This window comes from Cololabis saira, chromosome 4 (assembly GCF_033807715.1).
Source record: "Cololabis saira isolate AMF1-May2022 chromosome 4, fColSai1.1, whole genome shotgun sequence".
Classification (NCBI taxonomy): domain Eukaryota; kingdom Metazoa; phylum Chordata; class Actinopteri; order Beloniformes; family Belonidae; genus Cololabis; species Cololabis saira.
This window is the reverse complement of record NC_084590.1, coordinates 16,287,772-16,300,981: the sequence shown is the minus strand read 5'-3', so window position 1 is coordinate 16,300,981 and position 13,210 is coordinate 16,287,772. Positions and strand designations below refer to the sequence as shown.

At 39.0% G+C, this 13,210-nt stretch overlaps 1 protein-coding gene across 1 annotated transcript; it reads left to right on the top strand.

Moving 5' to 3' along the window:
• The first annotated feature begins 327 nt into the window (after window positions 1–327).
• slc5a2 (solute carrier family 5 member 2) lies at window positions 328–12,585 on the top strand. Its single transcript, XM_061719000.1, has 16 exons — window positions 328–375; window positions 441–559; window positions 642–713; window positions 2,477–2,581; window positions 2,682–2,741; window positions 2,827–2,931; window positions 3,022–3,127; window positions 4,245–4,325; window positions 4,836–5,065; window positions 6,742–6,877; window positions 9,366–9,473; window positions 9,576–9,726; window positions 9,811–9,979; window positions 10,803–11,018; window positions 11,794–11,929; window positions 12,004–12,585. Exons 1-16 carry the CDS (start codon window positions 339–341, stop codon window positions 12,213–12,215), a joined length of 2,043 nt encoding a protein of 680 aa, XP_061574984.1. The 5' UTR covers window positions 328–338; the 3' UTR covers window positions 12,216–12,585.
• Window positions 12,586–13,210: the final 625 nt, after the last annotated feature.

Genomic DNA, 13,210 nt, shown 5'->3' with positions numbered 1-13,210 from the left:
GATGGATATTAGTCACATTTCTCTCAAACGTTTCCCTGTAAAATGTTTGAAATGAATGAAAAGTTCTCAATCTTCAGCCTTACAAAAATAACATTTTTGACTTCAAGGAGACAGAATAAAGCTGTTTTTGCATAGAAAGGGACCAATGCTGCTGTGACCGATGTAAAAGCATTGAAACACTGTAACTACATGGCTGGAATGTTGTTTTTCAGTATTCTGGTGTTAATAATTACGCTAATAAATAAACTGCTGAATGTGCCCAATGTAACAAGTGACCGATGATCTCGTTTCAACTGACCACCCTGAGGTTGCTGCCCGGCTTTTTCCATCATACGTACATGTGCAGGTGGCTCTGCAGAACACAGCAAACTTCAGGTAAACCTGCAGATATTTTTAACCCAGCTTTGGAGTGAACATTTTTCATTTATTTGGTGATACAGAGTCACATCTGAGTGGAGCGATGGAGAATCTCTCATCAGAAAAGGTGGCCATCAGCAATCCAGCAGACATCAGCGTCATCATTGGATATTTCCTCATGGTTATCGGTGTCGGCATTTGGGTGAGTGATTTTAACCGAGTCTCTTCATCAGATGTCTGAATATTATTAGCAGGAAGAATAATCACATGTTGTTGTGTTCCAGTCCATGCTTCGGACCAATCGTGCGACAGTGGGGGGATATTTCCTGGCAGGACGTACGATGACGTGGTTACCGGTGAGTTCAGTGTAGAACAAAAATGAATTAAAATAAAATAAAAGCTTCATAGCTGCTGATTTTGGCTTAAAAATATAACACTTTTAGTTTTTTCCTTACAGAAATGCCAAAGATAAAAAGACAAAAAAAATCTACTGTATTTTCTGGACTATAAGCCGCACCTGTATATAAGCCGCATCAGCTCTATTTAGAAAAAAAGATATGCAAGCCGCAGATATTTATGTTGTTAGATTAGATATATACTACATGTACAGAAGGATTTTGAACTGTAAATGATGTACATGTTTGTACCTAAATAGATCTTTCCTAACAGTGTCTTTTAACACAGCAGCAACTTTGCTGATTAAAACGGGACAGAACCAAGAGAAAATAACCAGTATTTATTCATTTATTTATCTGTTTGAAATCTGCTTCTACTTCTATCTGCTAAAGAAGAAGTAGCGTATTCTTCTTTGCATTTATTTTGTCTTAGTTTTTATTCTAATTCCGGTTAGCACTCCCCCTAGCGGTGGAAGAAAAATCCACAGAATAGCCGCACCTTTGTATAAGCCGCATGGTTCAAAACCTATGAAAAAAGTAGCGGCTTATAGTCCAGAAAATACGGTATTTTCTATGGTTTCTGAAATGCATCAAACACTTAAACCGGTACTGAGAGAAGTCCAGGACAACTTTCAGATACCCTTGAGAACGCTGATGCAACTTGAGGGGACCTGACCCTTTACTCTCCTGATTCGTCTTCTTGTCCTGAACACTTTGTCATCTTCTGTTCCTTCAGTGAAGCTCTGTGGTGACACGCTGATAAATACACAACAATGTTTTAATCCTGGAAGATATCCATATAGTTTATTTAGCCTAGTCTGCTGAATCCTCATGTGAACGTTTAATAAACCTCAGAAGCACCTCATCGCATCTGAGATGGAAAAGATGAAAAAAAAGGTAGAAAATTGTCAATTTCTGGTTTTGTGAGCAGCAACGAAAAGAAGCTGTTTAATGCCTTGATGATAAATAGTCATTGCTGTACCACTTTAAGTTTCTGCAGGCTAAAACACAGAGGTGTCAAGTAACAAAGTACAAATACTTCGTTACCTTACTTAAGTAGAAATTTTGGTTATCTATACTTCACTGGAGTAATTATTTTTCAGACGACTTTTTACTTTTACTCCTTACATTTTCACACAATTATCTGTACTTTTTACTCCTTACATTTTAAAAACAGCCTCGTTACTCTATTTCATTTCGGCCTTTAAAAAAAAAACTATCCAGTTAAATTGCTCCATCCGGATAGAGTGAATTTGGTTGTGGTTGTTTCAGATGTTCTTGTCCAGTTTTGTTCTTACATCCGTTCCCTCAGATTCCTGCAACTAAACTTGGATGTACATTCCAATAAAGGTTAGGATAAATGATAACATGCCTCTGAAGTTTGACTTTTTGCACCATTACAATACTTATAGGCAACTACTCATCATATCTTCTTCTCTCTGAAACACATGTTAATGCTCAATAGTACACATATATGGTTCTTTAATACATTTGCATTATACTAAGATGCATTCATTTCAATGGCTTTTGTCCTTAATGGCTTTTTTCCCTCTTACATTACTTTTACTTTTATACTTTAAGTAGTTTTAAAACCAGTACTTTTATACTTTTACTTCTACAGGAGTATTTTTAAACTCTAGTATCTATACTTCTACCTGAGTAATGAATGTGCATACTTTTGACACCTCTGCTAAAACCTGTCTTTGGTGTGTTTCTCTGTGCAGGTTGGAGCTTCGTTGTTTGCCAGTAACATTGGCAGTGGTCACTTTGTGGGCCTGGCAGGAACCGGGGCAGCCAGTGGCATTGCTGTAGGGGGGTTCGAGTGGAACGTTAGTCACCTTGTTCCATTGTGTTTCACCAACTTTGCGCCGGTTATGAGGTCTAAAGATGTAAACGTACCATCTGTTGTTGTGTCTGGTGATGTTTCAGGCTCTGTTCATCGTGCTGCTGCTCGGCTGGCTCTTCGTGCCCGTCTACCTCACAGCTGGGGTAAGACCTTCACCATCATTGAGACCAACGGCAAACAGCTGTTTCACAACTGTTCACTGATGTGATCTAATGATGTGCACGTTAGGTGATCACGATGCCGCAGTACTTGAAGAAGAGGTTCGGGGGGACCCGGATCAGTCTCTACCTGTCTGTTATCTCTCTGTTTTTGTACATTTTCACCAAGATCTCGGTGAGTCACCTCTGACCACACACTGTTAAGTAAAACAAGAACAAAATGTGTGTTGGCTTTCTCCATCTTTCTTTCTTCCCTTCTCTGCAGGTGGACATGTTTTCAGGGGCCGTGTTTATCCAGCAGGCTTTAGGGTGGAACATCTACATAGCCGTTGTTGCCCTCCTGTTGATCACAGCTCTGTACACAGTTACAGGTGTGTGTGCTAATGTAGGAATTTGTGTATATGCAGAATATTTACTGAACCTGAATTTTATATGAAATAGAAATGTGTGTTTTACACACGTGATGTTTTCTGCAGGAAGACCCTGAAATAATCTTGAGGCTGACATACTGACGTCCTCGAGTTCATGTAAATTTAATGAGCATAGACCAGGGGTCGGCAACCCGCGGCTCTAGTGCCGCATGCGGCTCTTTAGCGCCGCCCTAGTGGCTCCTGGAGCTTTTTCAAAAATGTTTGACCTTTTTTCTTCTTTTTTTCTTCTTTTTTTTCTTTTTTTTCTCTTTTTTTCTTCTTTTTTTCTTTTTTCCTTTCCTTTTTAATCTCGACATTTAGACTTTTTTCTCGAAATTTTGACTTTTTTCTCAACATTTCGACTTTTTTCTCGACATTTCGACTTTTTTTCTCGAGATTGTACTTCAACATTAATCTCGACATTTTTACTTTTTTCTCGAAATTTTGACTTTTTTCTCAACATTTCAACTTTTTTCTCGACATTTCGACTTTTTTCTCAAGATTGTACTTCAACATTAATCTTGACATTTCGACTTCTTTCTCGACATTTCGACTTTTTTCTCGAAGTGCATAATGAAAAAAAAAATCTCCCCCCAGTTCTAACTAATATAAAAACATGCAGCATGTGTTGCCTTCATTCTAAGGCTTATACAAGACTTTTCATTTTTTGCGGCTCCAGACATATTTGTTTTTGGTCCACTATGGCTCTTTCAACATTTTGAGTTGCCGACCTCTGGCATAGACCATGTAGATCATGATGTCACTGTTTGATTGATCCACGCTAACTTTGAAGCTTCAAGTTTTGGATTACTGCCTCCACCATCTTAGTTTGTAGGAACCCGTCATTCTTTGCAAAGCCTGGACCTCTGGACGATAAACTCGTCTGAGCGGCTGAAACTTTCAAATCAGAAGACAGGCCTGCTTTGAAAAGTCCAGCTCTGATAGACATCAACACCGAGCTTCACTGAGGAAGACTTCAAACTCTTACAGTCAAGACAACAAACAGGACAACATGAGCCCCACTTTAATGTTCAGGATCAGATTTGTTGGTAAAAGTGTTTGGACCGTGTGTTTCTAGGCGGCCTGGCAGCTCTGATGTACACAGACACGGTTCAGACGTTTGTCATCATTGTGGGGGCCTTCGTTCTCACAGGATTCTGTAAGTACAAACTTTACAGCATTGTCTTAAAGTCTTTCCCGTGTGTCTTATTCTAACTTCAGCAGCTTCACAGCCGGAAAGAGTTTAACCTCGATTTATAATCATTAATTTGCCTGCAGAGGTAAAAGAACGCTGAGGCTGCAGAGGAAAGACTCCCCACCCCTCATGTGCTTAGAGATTGATTTTATCTTACTCTTTAACAATAAAGGCCAAGAATCATTAGATCTGGGTCTAATCCCTGTGTGTAGGTGGAAGTCCAAGAAGACGTAAACAATAAAGGTGGCGGAGAAACCAGCCCTCTCAGCCACTTGTGAGGTGGTGCATCACCACTCAGCAGTTTGGCCTGAATAAGCACCTGACTCACATCAGCTATAAGACAAACAAGGAAGCTGTAGATCATGTACAGACCAAGAAAAAAGATGCACATGCACACACTGTCATTTGTCACAAGACAAGATTAATTTCCAATGAAATGATGACGAACTCCTACTTTTTCCTCCTCACGTTTAGCCTTTGCTGAAGTTGGGGGCTACAGCGCTCTGCTTGCTAAATACAGCTCCGCTATACCCTTTAATGTGTCCTCCATTGACGTCCAGCGCTACAACATCTCCCCCCACTGCTACACCCCGCGGCAGGACGCCTTCAGCCTGCTGAGGGACCCCACCACCGGGGACCTGCCCTGGCCCGGCGTGCTGTTTGGCATCTCCATAGGATCAATCTGGTACTGGTGCTCGGACCAGGTGAATGTCTCCTGTGGGTTTGTAGATAATATACTGCAGAAATAGAAACAAGCATCTGGGTTCAGTGCAGGAGGTGTGTGTGCTACTAACAGGCCTCTTGTAGGAACGCCTTTGAAATTAAGAAATAGTTTCATTTTTATTTAATTGCAAAGTGTTTTGAAGAGTTTGTGAGAGTGTGTGGGTTTTAGGGTTGCCACCTTTCAGAAATAGAAATAAGGGACGCCCTGATTTCAGCAGCGCAGGAGCCAAAAAAAAGCCCCAAAACTTCTAAACTGAATAAAAATGTGTTTATTTTATATGAAAAAACAAAATGCTTTGATTTAAAGTTTAAAGTGCTTTAATAGCATTGAACTTGCATGACTGTACAGACAGACAACCATACTAGCAACTGAAATATCCTCCTATGCTCTGTATGTCCACATCAGCCAAGATGTAATATAGCCTACAGGTGAAGAATATGGTGTAAAAGTTAATTTATTTCAATAATTCAACTAGAATATGGTGTAAAAGTTAATTTATTTCAATAATTCAACTAGAATATGGTGTAAAAGTTAACTTATTTCAATAATTCAACTAGAATATGGTGTAAAAGTTAATTTATTTCAATAATTCAACTAGAATATGGTGTAAAAGTTAATTTATTTCAATAATTCAACTAGAATATGGTGTAAAGGTTAACTTATTTCAATAATTCAACTAGAATATGGTGTAAAGGTTCATTTATTTCAATAATTCAACTAGAATATGGTGTAAAAGTCAATTTATTTCAATAATTCAACTAGAATATGGTGTAAAAGTTAACTTATTTCAATAATTCAACTAGAATATGGTGTAAAAGTTAACTTATTTCAATAATTCAACTAGAATATGGTGTAAAGGTTAATTTATTTCAATAATTCAACTAGAATATAGTGTAAAAGTTCATTTATTTCAATAATTCAACTAGAATATGGTGTAAAAGTTAATTTATTTTAATAATTCAACTAGAATATGGTGTAAAAGTTAATGAAAATACGGTACAAATTGTGTCCCGTATTAGTTCAATACGGGACGCAACATTTTTTTCTCAAATAAAGGACAATTCCGTATTTTACGGGACGGGTGGCAACCCTAGTGGGTTTGTTTGTGCATACATTTTTTTTCTTTAAATCTCAGAAAAGAACCAGAAGCATGGAAAATTATCAAAAATAAAATACAATTGGAAACTCTTTTTAAATAAAATCTCAATACATAAACTTTAGGATTGTCAGAAGGTATATTTATTAACATGGACAATCCCATGACATGGTGCTAACTGGGATGTCAGTATGCAGTTATGAAAGCTTTTCAGCATGAACGGCATAAGAGCATCAGAAAGCACTTTACTCCCACATTATTGGTTCTTTGATTATTGAACTACAATGCCTCTACATTTGAAAATCGTCATGACTACAAACTACTAGCTACTGCGGGTGAAATAACTGTGATTTAATCTGAAGCAACAAAATTCAAGCTGATAAATTTAAAAAGGAGCCGCAGGAAAGTATTTCAAAATGATCAAATATTGTATACTGCTCATAACCCCAAACCTCAAGATGCAGATTCATAATCTGAATCAAAACATCTTACAAAATAATTTTTCAATTTGTATTTATATTTCATTATATTTCTGTGTCCATACATATGCATTCCTCTAGGTGATTGTACAGCGGTGCCTTGCAGCTCGCAGTATCACCCACGTGAAGGCCGGCTGTATCCTGTGTGGCTACCTCAAACTGCTCCCTATGTTCCTCATGGTGTTTCCAGGCATGATCAGCAGGATCCTCTATCCAGGTGTGTGGCATGGGCATAACACGACAAACCCCATTAAAACAAAGCCGGCAAATCCAACGAAAAACCTGATCTGGTGAGGCTGGTTGGCTCTTTGGAGAGAGTGTTGACTGAATTCAGGCTTCATGTATAATACCTGTCCGTACCTTTCGCTGGGCAAATCTTTAACATAACTGATATTAATGTATATGTACACTAAGTAATCTGTTGCAACTCAGGAGAGCAGAATATTGATTACAAATATGGCCAAAAACTGTTAGCAGTGATACAAATGTTGGTTTCTGCAGAAGTTGCTGTGTCAGTAAGCTTGGTTTGTGTTGTTCCTTAGTGTACTAAATTACATTTATAAGCATTTCATATTTCAAAAGTTTTATTGGCAAATACACAACTAGTCAGCGTTGGTTTTTCTGAGATCCATTCTTGCTCTATCAGTACCCTGCATTGATCACAATTTGTATTTTTCCGCTTGTCCACCCACTTCCTGACCATATTCCATATAAGCTGACCAAATTCAGCCTCAGCTGAAATGGTTCCTGCCCATGGATCCAAAAGTTAAATGCCATGATCTGTCAGTTTGTTTTTTTTTTCACTTTTGTCCTTTGACTGCTGGACAAATGTGTACATCATCACCAAACTGCAGAGGTGGACAGAGTACTCGACCCCAGTACTTGAGTAAGAGTACAAATCATCTGGTCAAAATTTACTCCGTTACAAGTAAAAGTAGCTCAGTCAAAATATTACTCGAGTAAGAGTAGAAAAGTACTTGCTTTTAAAGGTACTTAAGTATCCAAAAGTAAATGCTTTTAAATTTACTTTAAGTAAAAGTAAGAGTAAGAGTAAATTTCTTATTTTCCACATCAGAAAATTACTAGATTTTTTCTAAATTAATTGTTGCGGCTCTGTCTTGACAAACGCAGGCTACTTTGGCGGTATCGTTTTGAGGAGGCTTGACGTATTTCCGCTTTACGTACATCCCAGTGGAGAGCGTGCACTGTGATAGGTCTCCTCCTTTGACAAAAACAGCTTGTGTCCAATAGGATTTTAGGGAAGAAGAAAAAAGAGCAGACCTGAAAGTAACGAGTACTTTTCAGCCTTCCTAGAAATTTACTCGAGTAAAAGTAAAAATATTTGTCTTGGAAATGTATTCAAGTAAGAGTAATAAGTACCAAAGAAATCTAATACTCAAGTAAAGTACAAATCCTCTGGATATGTACTTAAGTACAGTACTCAAGTAAATTTACTCCGTTACTGTCCACCACTGCCAAACTGCTTGCTGGGAGAAGCTGCCACACCCATAAATCAAATGAGAAGCAACCTTAAACACGGTGAATGCAAGTTTTTGATAACACATTGAATGTCTTTAAGTGGAATATTTTTAGCAGAAGTTTTCTTACACATGTAGCCATTTGGATGTAAAGTAGCTACAGGCTTCTTCATAGACAACCATCTCAAGTATCTGAAGAGGATGTCTCTTAAAATATCTGATGTCTCAGCAGGACCTGGTACGCTTTATTATTGTAACAGCATCTTTACAGGTCTACCTAAAAGGTCAGTAAGACAACTGCAGCTCATCCATAAGTCTGCTGCAAAAGTGGACCACATCAGTCCAGCTCTGAGCTCTTTACACTGGCTGCCCATCAGAGGATGGACTTTAAAGTTCTGAAGCTGGTCTATAAAGCTCTGAATGGTCCGGTCCAGGAGCAGAACACATCAGTGACCTCCTGACCCAGTATGAACCTTCCAGAACTCAGGTCACCTGGATCTAGTTTTTCATCAGTTCCCAGAGTCAGAACCAGACATGGAGAAGATGCATTCAGCTTCGATGTTCCACATGTCAGAAACAAACTCCCAGAAAGACTCAGATCAGCTGAAACGTTCAGTGTTTTTAAGTCCAGGTTGAAGTTCTCAGCTGCCTTTGAGTGAAGCTCTATATATGCACTGGTACTTTTATAAACTTAATCATACTGTATTTTAAAGGAGCATGAGGCTCCTTTTAAGAAATGAGACTCTCTAGCGCCACCCTTCACCACGACAGCCGTCGGGGGTACTGCAGCCAACAGTGAAGCCGGCACAGGAGAACGGGGAGAACGCACATGCAGCGTCATGTGACGTCGAATCCGCAGGGCAGCGCGGGAAATTCGGGACCGAATTGCAGCACATTTTGCAGCACACAGCCTGTTCAAGGCAAAGGAGAGATACACTAGAGGAATCATTCTTTTGGGTTTGGAACGCTTCATCTGACATTATTACTAGAAAACTTAAAATGTATATGGATTTTTTTTCATAAATCTTGCCACAATCCGGCCTCAAGCTCCTTTAAGTACTGATTTTATCAGATTTTATGTTTTGTTCATATTTCTTTTTTTTTTCTTCTTAAAAATGTTAAATCATACTTTTTATTTTTGTATTTACGTCTTAGTAAAGCACTTCACATTGTTGTAAAGTTGTGCTATAGAAATAAACCTGCCTTACTTGCTGTGTCCACCTGCAGATGAAGTTGGCTGCGTGGTCCCAGAGATCTGTAAGAAGGTTTGTGGGACTGAGGTGGGCTGCTCTAACATCGCCTATCCTAAGCTGGTGGTAACTATCATGCCCAACGGTAAGAAGTAAAAACTACTTCTGGACAGATATTAAAACAAACAAACAAACAAACTTGTCACATCTCATCCTTCATAGCCTTCGACCGCTCTCCTCTGTCCAGGTTTGCGAGGCCTGATGCTCGCCGTGATGCTGGCTGCCCTCATGTCCTCCTTGGCCTCCATTTTTAACAGCAGCAGCACTTTGTTCACCATGGACATCTGGACCCGCATCAGGCCGCGGGCCTCTGGGCGTGAGCTGATCATTGTAGGCAGGTAACCAGAAGTAAACCATGGGCGTCGCCGTGTTGTGTGTTTATATGACGACGCTGACGTGTGAAAGGCTCTCCTCCTCTTCAGAGTCTGGGTTCTGTGCATCGTAGCCATCAGCATCTGCTGGATTCCAGTTGTCCAGGCAGCACAGAGCGGCCAGCTGTTTGATTACATCCAGTCAATCTCCTCGTACCTGGGTCCCCCTATCGCCGCTGTGTTTCTGCTGGCTCTGTTTGTTAAGAGGGTCAACGAAGCGGTGAGAAAACACGTGCCTGCATGGATGATGGATTTCAAAATCATACATGTAGACAGTACTCAAGTTGTAAAAAACAATCAGGAGGGATGGCATATGGGGACAGATCATTTGTGCTGATTACAAATAATATAATATATTACAAATAATAGCACTGACAAAAACACCTGCAGAAATACTGCAGGAATGACATAGCAGCAGTTAAATGCAGCCTTCTGTAAGCTTTAAATATCCACTGGGCTTACATCAAATACATCAAAACACAAAAATAAAAAACAGTTTTCTGAACTTATCAATATGACTCTGTCCTTCACAGGATAAGTAAAATGGATCACTGCAAAAACTCAAAATCTTATCAAGAATATTTGTCTTATTTCTAATTAAAATGTCTAATTTTAGTAAAAAAAAAATCTCATTACACTTAAAACAAGACTCATCACTGGAAAAAACAACAATTTTCACCTGTTTCAAGTAGATTTTCATTTGAAATAAGTAGAAAAATCTGCCAGTGGAACACGATTTTTTTGCTTGTAATGAGAAGATAGATCTTGTCCCATTGGCAGATTTTTCTACTTATTTCAAGTGAAAATTTACTTGAAACAGGTGAAAATTGTCAAATAAGTTATTTTTCTGGTGTTGACTCTAAATGTTGAAATAGCAGTAAAACCACATTCATTGATGAAATGACATAAGGGATGGAAAGGGGGGATGGCAGTTTTACAGGGGGGGATGATTTTGACCATTTTTATTTCAGGGGGGATGCCATCCCCCCTCATCCCCCCTCAAGTACTGCATGTAGAGCATAAGCGTTTTCCTCTGCCTCCAGGGGGCCTTCTGGGGCCTGATGGGCGGCCTGGCGATTGGTCTGTGTCGGATGGGGCTGGAATTCTGGTTTGGTTCTGGCAACTGCATTTTCCCCAGTCAGTGCCCTTTCATTATCTGTGGAGTCCACTACTTGCACTTTGCCATCATACTCTTCTCCTGCACGACAGTGCTGGTGCTGCTAGTCAGCTACTGCACTGAGCCCATAGCCGATGAGCATGTAAGTGACACGCTCAACTCATCTACAGACAGAGGTGTCAAGTAACAAAGTACAAATACTTTGTTACCTTACTTAAGTAGAAATTTTGGTTGTCTATACTTCACTGAAGTAATTATTTTTCAGACAACTTTTTACTTTTACTCCTTACATTTTCACACAATTATCTTTACATTTTAAAAACAGCCTCGTTACTCTATTTAATTTCGGCCTTTAAAAAAAAACTATCCAGTTAAATTGCACCATCCGGATAGAGTGAATTTGGTTGTGGTTGTTTCAGATGTTCTTGTCCAGTTTTGTTCTTACATCCGTTCCCTCAGATTCCTGCAACTAAACTTGGATGTACATTCCAATAAAGGTTAGGATAAATGATAACATGCCTCTGAAGTTTGACTTTTTGCACCATTACAATACTTATAGGCAACTAGTCATCATATCTTCTGCTCTCTGAAACACATGTTAATGCTCAATAGTACACATATATGGTTCTTTAATATATTTGCATTATACTAAGATGCATTCATTTTCAATGGCTTTTGTCCTTAATGGCTTTTTTCTCCCTTACATTACTTTTACTTTTATACTTTAAGTAGTTTTTAAACCAGTACTTTTATACTTTTACTTGACTTGATACTTCAACTTCTACAAGAGTATTTTTAAACTCTAGTATCTATACTTCTGAGTAATGAATGTGAATACTTTTGACACCTGTCTGCAGAGCAACAACCTTTAAAGATGAAGTGCAAATTAAAACCACCGTCTCAATTTCTCCTCTTAGCTCCACCGGCTGGTGTTCAGTCTTCGTCATTCCAAAGAGGAAAGGAAAGATCTGGACTTGCAGTTAGAGGAAAAAGCCCAGAGAGCCCAGGAAGAAGATAAGGGGAGGGGGACAGAACTTAACAACACTGTTGTTGGTGAGCAGGAAAGGACATCACACTTGCAAAGATATTAAAAATAAATCCAAGCACAAACCCATCTTCTCTTTCAGTGGCCGAAGAAGAAAAGCCTTCCATCTGTCAGCTGGTTGCTGGTTTCTTTGGGCTGCATAGCAGCTCACCGGCTCCTGAACAAGAAGAACCGGAACCGGAGGAGCAGGAGATGCCTGACATCACAGAGGACCCGCTGTGGAAGAACCTTGTGAATGTTAACGCCCTCATCATGATGACTGCAGCAGTTTTCATGTGGGGATACTTTGCCTGACAGTCTTCTGGTCCTTGATAAAAACGGATCAGTCAAAATCTGCATCTTAGTTTGATTGAAATCGTTCACTCTGATGATTATATTTCTAGTGTTGGACTCAGAGAAGAAAATGAAGACAATGCTGCCATCTGCTGGCCTCAAGTTGTCCTTGCACTCCAAGTAATAGATTTCACACGTCTAAATGTAAAAAAAAAACGGTTAAAGTCCTCGCCTCCACTCATCTAAAGTGTAATGGAGGCTCTAAAACCATTGATCAAGTTAGGAATCCATTACTGTATACAATTACATGGTGATCCAATCAAAGTCAATCACATTCACTGCAAAAAAGCCTAAATTAAGATTTTTCTGTATGAAATTCAATAAATTGTTAAGTAGCCCTCCAGCTTGTTTTTAGTCTTCAGCTCGAAAGAGCGCTATGAAAGGTTAAAGCCGAGCTGCTTTCTATCAAACATCTGCATGCTCATTTCACCACGATGACTCTAAATGCAGTTTCTTAGGCAAACTAACTCAAACTGGTTTTCCAGAGCCAATATAATCTGTTTTTAGATAAACTATTGACACATTTCGTCATGAAAGAATACACACGTACATGAGAGATCCGACAAGACGTACTATTCCCATGAAAATGATCAATCACTTTCTACATATAACCAGAGGTGGACAGAGTACTCGACCCCAGTACTTGAGTAAGAGTACAAATACTACTGGTCAAAATTTACTCCGTTACAAGTAAAAGTAGCTCAGTCAAAATATTACTTGAGTAAGAGTAGAAAAGTACTTGCTTTTAAAAGGTACTTAAGTATCCAAAAGTAAATGCTTTTTAATTTACTTTAAGTAAGAGTAAGAGTAAATTTCTTATTTTCCACATCAGTAAATTACTATATTTTTTATAAATTATTTGTTGCGGTTCTGTCTTGACTTCTTGCGGCTCTGTCTTGACAAACGCAGGCTACTTTGGCGGTATCGTTTTGAGGAGGCTTGACGTATTTCTGCTT

Coding starts and splice junctions, on each gene's coding strand:
- slc5a2 (XM_061719000.1), top strand. CDS start 339: ATGTGCAGGTGGCTCTGCAGAACACAGCAAACTTCAG. Junction 4,326..4,835: donor CTTCGTTCTCACAGGATTCT/GTAAGTACAAAC, acceptor CCTCACGTTTAG/CCTTTGCTGAAGTTGGGGGC. Junction 9,474..9,575: donor GGTAACTATCATGCCCAACG/GTAAGAAGTAAA, acceptor TCCTCTGTCCAG/GTTTGCGAGGCCTGATGCTC.